The sequence below is a fragment of the Taudactylus pleione genome, unplaced genomic scaffold, assembly GCF_031769625.1.
Source record: "Taudactylus pleione unplaced genomic scaffold, aTauple2 ptg001812l, whole genome shotgun sequence".
NCBI classification, from domain to species: domain Eukaryota; kingdom Metazoa; phylum Chordata; class Amphibia; order Anura; family Myobatrachidae; genus Taudactylus; species Taudactylus pleione.
The window spans coordinates 60,097-67,531 of record NW_028286209.1 but is presented as its reverse complement, the minus strand read 5'-3'; the positions used below and the strand labels follow the sequence as shown (position 1 = coordinate 67,531).

The 7,435-nt window shown below is 54.0% G+C and overlaps 1 protein-coding gene across 2 annotated transcripts in view; it reads left to right on the top strand.

Annotated features, from left to right (window-relative positions):
• The first annotated feature begins 218 nt into the window (after window positions 1-218).
• EFNA3 (ephrin A3) overlaps window positions 219-7,435 on the top strand; it is a 65,425-nt gene continuing 58,208 nt past the window's right edge. Inside the window, exon 1 of one of the 2 annotated variants that reach the window (XM_088465041.1) lies at window positions 219-444. In XM_088465041.1, coding sequence (XP_088321167.1) covers window positions 350-444 — 95 coding nt within the window. In that variant the 5' untranslated portion in view covers window positions 219-349. The remainder of the gene's footprint in view (window positions 445-7,435) is intronic. The other variant, XM_088465040.1, reaches the window with a different exon arrangement.

Genomic DNA, 7,435 nt, shown 5'->3' with positions numbered 1-7,435 from the left:
TGTAGTGAGGTGAGTGTATAATACACGGGGGGGGATGTAGTGAGGTGAGTGTATAATACACGGGGGGGGATGTAGTGTGAGGTGAGTGTATAATACACGGGGGGGGATGTAGTGAGGTGAGTGTATAATACACGGGGGGGGGATGAGGAAATGGCGGGAAGGCTTAGGACGGCTGCGGACGGTCCCCGGTGCTCGCTCCCGCCCAGCTGCTGTCAGTCAGGCTCGGGCGCGCTGTTGAGGCTGGCTCGGGACGGGGGGCGGTGCTCGCGGTGTGTGGGCGTGGCTGTGGGGTGCGAGCAGCGCGCTCCCGTGCAGTTGGTGGCAGTGCGCTGCTCGGTGCAGTACTAGGATGGCTGCGATATGTCTGCTCCTTCCTCTCCTCTCCCTGCTGCCCGGGACCGCAGCCAACCGGCATGCCGTGCACTGGAACAGCTCCAACTACCAGTGAGTCCGGGGGAGGCTCTGCCAGGGGGAATGCTCTGCTTGTAGTGGGGGGAGGATATGCCAGGGGGAATGCTCTGCTTGTAGTGGGGGGAGGATATGCCAGGGGGAATGCTCTGCTTGTAGTGGGGGGCTGCTCTGCAGCGGGGAATGCTCTGCTTGTAGTGGTTGGATTCTCTGCTATAATGGGGGGAAATGCTCTGCTTGTAGTGGGGGCTGCTCTGCCAGTGGTAATGCTATGTTAGTAGTGGGGGGCTGCTCTGCCAGTGGTAATGCTATGTTAGTAGTGGGGGGCTGCTCTGCCAGTGGTAATGCTATGTTAGTAGTGGTTGGATACTCTGCTATAATGGGGGGCTGCTCTGTCAGGAGGAATGCTCTGCTTGTAGTGGGGGGGCTGCTCTGCCAGGGGTAATGTTCTGCTTGTAGGGGGGGCTGATCTGCCAGGGGGAATGCTCTGCTTGTAATGGGGGGCTGCTCTGTCAGGGGTAATGCTATGTTAGTAGTGGGGGCTGCTCTGTCAGGGGTAATGCTATGTTAGTAGTGGGGGGCTGCTCTGTCAGGGGTAATGCTATGTTAGTAGTGGGGGCTGCTCTGCCAGTGGTAATGCTATGTTAGTAGTGGGGGGCTGCTCTGTCAGGGGTAATGCTATGTTAGTAGTGGGGGGCTGCTCTGTCAGGGGTAATGCTATGTTAGTAGTGGGGGCTGCTCTGTCAGGGGTAATGCTATGTTAGTAGTGGTTGGATACTCTGCTATAATGGGGGGCTGCTCTGTCAGGGTAATGCTCTGCTTGTAATGGGGGGCTGCTCTGTCAGGGGTAATGCTATGTTAGTAGTGGGGGCTGCTCTGTCAGGGGTAATGCTATGTTAGTAGTGGGGGCTGCTCTGTCAGGGGTAATGCTATGTTAGTAGTGGGGGCTGCTCTGCCAGTGGTAATGCTATGTTAGTAGTGGGGGGCTGCTCTGTCAGGGGTAATGCTATGTTAGTAGTGGGGGCTGCTCTGCCAGTGGTAATGCTATGTTAGTAGTGGGGGGCTGCTCTGCCAGTGGTAATGCTATGTTAGTAGTGGGGGGCTGCTCTGCCAGTGGTAATGCTATGTTAGTAGTGGTTGGATACTCTGCTATAATGGGGGGCTGCTCTGCCAGGAGGAATGCTCTGCTTGTAGTGGGGGGGCTGCTCTGCCAGGGGTAATGTTCTGCTTGTAGGGGGGGCTGATCTGCCAGGGGGAATGCTCTGTAGGGGGGGGGGGGGTCTGCACTTCTTTGGGAATGCTCTACTAGGGGGCTTCAAATAGTGGGGGCTGCATGTACTGGGGGTGCTGCGTATAGTAGAGGGGGCTGCATGTACTGGGGGTGCTGTGTATAGTAGGGAGTGCTGCACTGGCAAGGGGCTGCATGTACTGGGGGAGCTGCATGTACCTGGGGTGCTGCACTGGCAGGGGGCTGCATGTACTGGGGGTGCTGCATATAGTAGGGGGTGCTGTACTTCCTTGGCAATGTTCTACCAGGGGGCTGCGTGTAGTGGGGGGGCTGCGTGTAGTGGGGGGCTGCCCTGGCAGGGGGCTGTGTGTAGTGGGGGGCTGCCCTGGCAGGGGGCTGTGTGTAGTGGGGGGCTGCCCTGGCAGGGGGCTGTGTGTAGTGGGGGGCTGCCCTGGCAGGGTAGTGTGTGGGATATTGCAGAGGAATATATTGGTTACTGGCTGCTGTGGGCACGGCTGGAAGTGTGTGTGGGGCTTATAGGACAAGGACATATCCAGGACTCTTTCATAGACTTGTGTTTTGGGTAAAAGCAGATGTTCTCAGACTCGTTCCTCAAGGAACCCTAACAGTCCAGGTTTTAAGGATAACCATACTTGGGCACAGGTGATTTAATTAGTACCTCAGTCTTTTGATGTAACAATTTGTGCCTAACCATGTGGTAAGGTATGCCCTGCATAGGGGTACCTGTGGGGTAAATCTGGAGCGGGGGGGGGGGGGATGGTTATCCCCATGAATACTGCAGTGTGGGGGGTATTAGTGATTATACAGGACATGTGTATATAATGCTCTGCGGTCTTCTATCACAGACGCACAGTTGTGGCAGCTCTGTGTGACCGTGATTACATATTGCTAGTGTGCTTGCTTACACACACATTTGCACTAGTGCGCTGATTGTAGCTCGTTTGACTACATGGTGTGTGTCTGCTCACACACTTATTTGTACTAACGTGCGAAGAATCCCGATAATGGTGTATTTAGTGACATGCTGATTTTCACACCTGTGGAAATCGTCACACGTCAGTGTGCACTGCTATCTGCTGTGTGTGTCGGGTCATAGCCTAGTGAGGGTGCAATGTCTTCCCTGGGTGCACTCAGGTCCTGGTATATCGGTGTATGTATCATGCATCTCATTGCGCAGATCCTCCGCGCTGAGTGCGATTACGGTCGTATGTAAATGTGGCCCTTGCATGTGAATAAATCTATATATACATTGGAGGTGCTCCATGATTGTAGTGCTCCGTCAGCGATTGCTAGAGAGGGTAGAGCGTGTGCTGGGCAGTGTGTGTGTGTGTGTGCTGGGCAGTGTGTGTGTGTGCTGGGCAGTGTGTGTGTGTGCTGGGCAGTGTGTGTGTGTGCTGGGCAGTGTGTGTGTGTGCTGGGCAGTGTGTGTGTGTGCTGGGCAGTGTGTGTGTGTGCTGGGCAGGGTGTGTGTGTATGTGCTGGGCAGGGTGTGTGTGTATGTGCTGGGCTGTGTGTGTGTGTGTGCGGCATGGGTGTGTGTGTATGTGCTGGGCAGTGTGTGTATGTGCGCGGCATGGGTGTGTGTGTGTGTGCTGGGCAGTGTGTGTGTGTGCTGGGCAGTGTGTGTGTGCTGGGCAGTGTGTGTGTGTGTGTGTGCGGCATGGGTGTGTGTGTATGTGCTGGGCAGTGTGTGTGTGCTGGGCAGTGTGTGTGTGTGTTTATGTGCTGGGCAGTGTGTGTGTGTGCTGGGCAGTGTGTGTGTGTGTGTATGTGCTGGGCTGTGTGTGTGTGTGTATGTGCTGGGCAGTGTGTGTGTGTGCTGGGCAGTGTGTGTGTGTGCTGGGCAGTGTGTGTGTGTGTGTGCTGGGCAGTGTGTGTGTATGTGCTGGGCAGTGTGTGTGTGTGCTGGGCAGTGTGTGTGTGTATGTGCTGGGCAGTGTGAGGTTAGCACACACACACGCACCGCACTTGTCACATTAATCTCTGCCTCTCCACCTCTGTCATGCAGAACGGCCGGGTATGCAGATAAATCACATCCCCGCCAGGCCCGGGCAGAGCAATTGCTTTGGTTATTAATTTGATATCAGAATTTAATGTTGGGCAGCTGCAGAGCGTGAGCACGGAGCCCGCGGAACATCTGTACCTGTGACGCTGCAGTCCATCATCCTCACTTTCTGGGTAATAATCAGGACTTTAGCATCTTTAGAGGCCCAGGCTGCCTGGAGACAAGCGATGGATGTCTGTATGACACACGCATGTTCCCCTTCGTCGTTATCAGGTGTGAGGTACAATGATACGCTACGTGTCCTGGACCGGTGTAGACTTACTGCTGTTTTACTATCTATATTGTTGTTATCACCACAGGTGACTCCTAATCACACGGAAACGTATTTGTACTGTTGTTTTGGGTTACACTATGTGCTTTACGGGCTGTCATGGAGGACACGGCGAGTCCGGGCTCTTGCTGTTCCCGGTCACACTGATGGGGCTGTCATGGAGGACATGGCGAGTCCGGGCTCTTGCTGCTCCCAGTCACACTGGTGGGGCTGTCATGGAGGACACGGCGAGTCCGGGCTCTTGCTGCTCCCAGTCACACTGGTGGGGCTGTCATGGAGGACATGGCAAGTCCGGGCTCTTGCTGTTCCCGGTCACACTGATGGGGCTGTCATGGAGGACACGGCGAGTCCGGGCTCTTGCTGTTACTGGTCACACTGATGGGGCTGTCATGGAGGGCATGGCGAGTCCGGGCTCTTGCTGTTCCCGGTCACACTGATGGGGCTGTCATGGAGGACACGGCGAGTCCGGGCTCTTGCTGTTACTGGTCACACTGATGGGGTTGTCATGGAGGACATGGCGAGTCCGGGCTCTTGCTGCTCCCAGTCACACTGATGTGGCTGTCATGGAGGACACGGCGAGTCCGGGCTCTTGCTGCTCCCAGTCACACTGATGGGGCTGTCATGGAGGACATGGCGAGTCCGGGCTCTTGCTGTTACCGGTCACACTGATGGGGCTGTCATGGAGGACACGGCAAGTCCGGGCTCTTGCTGTTACCGGTCACACTGATGGGCTGTCATGGAGGACACGGCGAGTCCGGGCACTTGCTGTTACCAGTCACACTGATGGGGCTGTCATGGAGGACATGGCGAGGGACATGGCGAGAGCGGGCTTTTGCTGCTCCCGGTCACACTGATGGCTCTGATATAAATTCCAATAAACCGGTTATATGGAGGAGAGTTTGTGGTTTTCCTGGTGACGACAGAAGTTGTTGGAAGGAAGAGGAGCCTGAAGGTATTGGGAAATGTAACCTGTGCCGTTCTAGTCGGACCTGTATTTCGCTATCGGGAAATCAGTGATATGTTCTGTTTTTCTGCAGGTTGTATCCTGCTGGCGCAGTTTTACGCACGCCGTGTGCGGTGGTTAGGGCGAGTGCAGTGACTACTCGGCTATAAGCTTATCTGCTGGTTACTCTGTGCACCATTACTACTTTCTGATTTACACATTTAGAAGTTGCTTTATAATGCTACAACACGAGTGAATTCTGCGCCAATGATAAATCCTTGTTATGTGGGTACGAGGGCAGCGTTGGGCGCCTATGGAGTCAGTCCGGATGTTTGCACGGTGTAACCAGTCCTACACTCGGGAGACATGTCCTGCCAGGGAGCCAGCTGTTCCTCCTGCTTGATGGTCCTGGGGCAGAGGTGAAGGTGTAATTGGGGAGTTACACGCGCCCTTTGCTGGGCCATTACCTTTTGTGTTTAAAGCACTGGTTGAAGTTCTACCGTTTTCATTCCTTTAACTAACAATTGCACCTTGTTTCAGGTGGACGTCCATAGCTTGTGTATGACTTCCATGGTGTGTGCGGTCTTGTGCCAGTTACGCTCTCTAGACCTCTGCCCGTGCTTTGCCCCCTTACAGTGCTGGCATCGTCACCGCAGGCCTTGTAAAATTCAATTGGGTTTCTAAGTGAGTATTGCAGAAGCGTTGCTAGTAACACGGAGCAGAGGGGACCCATGTGCCAGCTAGTAACACGGAGCAGAGGGGACCGATGTGCCAGCTAGTAACACTGAGCAGAGGGGACCGATGTGCCAGCTAGTAACACTGAGCAGAGGGGACCGATGTGCCAGCTAGTAACACTGAGCAGAGGGGACCCATGTGCCAGCTAGTAACAGGGAGCAGAGGGGACCCATGTGCCAGCTAGTAACAGGGAGCAGAGGGGACCCATGTGCCAGCTAGTAACAGGGAGCAGAGAGGACCCATGTGCCAGCTAGTAACAGGGAGCAGAGGGGACCCATGTGCCAGCTAGTAACAGGGAGCAGAGGGGACCCATGTGCCAGCTAGTAACAGGGAGCAGAGGGGACCCATGTGCCAGCTAGTAACAGGGAGCAGAGGGGACCCATGTGCCAGCTAGTAACAGGGAGCAGAGGGGACCCATGTGCCAGCTAGTAACAGGGAGCAGAGGGGACCCATGTGCCAGCTAGTAACAGGGAGCAGAGGGGACCCATGTGCCAGCTAGTAACAGGGAGCAGAGGGGACCCATGTGCCAGCTAGTAACAGGGAGCAGAGGGGACCCATGTGCCAGCTAGTAACAGGGAGCAGAGGGGACCCATGTGCCAATCTTGTTCCCACATGCCGGCCCCTGCGGACGGCTCATCCTACAGAGTTCCTGCTCCCTGAACGTGGGGCGAATATCCAGAGACCGTTATATATAATGCATGGATGTGGCGCAGCTGTAAGGTGAACGGTACAGCTATGATATATGAATGCAGAGATGGGGAATGTGGGCCACGTGATGTAGAGTATACCCCCCCCCCCCCCCCCCTTGCTCTGAGTTTGGAAGGCGACCCGATTGGTATGTCCAATCAATAGTTGTAATTTAACTGAATGGCAGCGACGTGGGCGGCCCTCTGCTGCACACTGGCAGGAGCTACCGGGTGGACTGAGATAAGTAATTAATGTAGACAAGATGTATTAAATGCACGATACGTTTGGTGTCATTTTGATAATAGTATTTTTGTTTTATGAATAACAAACTGTAGCAAATGTCTGTAATATTAACAACTTTATTTTCACACCAAAATCAATGTTTTTTTTTTTTTTAATTTATCTATGATCTGTAGTCCGGCTCTCAGTGTATTATACTGCGCATGGCTACAGAGACGTAACAGCCGCCACTAAACTCGTTTTCCAGGGTAGTTTTGTCATTGCGCGCAGTGAAGGGGTTAATCTTCCCTCCATAGACGTCTCCTGCGGGAGAATCCATATACGTCTCCCACGTCTGGGAAATAATTTCTTCTAAAGATCCAGCCGTGGGAAGCAGCCCAGATACTCTGCCGTTCTCCCCAGCATGGCCACGGGAAGGGGGGGGGGCACTACTGGTGGCTGACGCAGGTTGTAACTCGCTCTGTCTTGGTGGCACAATCTGGGTAATAAACCTCTACGCTGAACAAAGAAGTTGGGGGAGGGAGATGCTCTGCGAAACGATATAAATGAGTGCACAGCCTATAACGCAAACCTGATTGCTAGAGGGTGCTCGGCGGAGACCTCCTTTCCGTACATGGCGTTTGGGAACCGTAAGGCGGGCGACACAGACGCCCTTGGTGACGGCAGCACGTAAGTATATATGACTTTATATGGTGCTTTATGTAAGTCGCATGTCTTGTAACCATTCCAATTATTTGCTGCTTTTTATAGTAACGATTGAGTATTTGATATAACTTTATATACGTTCCTCTGCGTCCAAGTACAGGTTATTGTCACCAGTCACGTGAGAATAGGCCA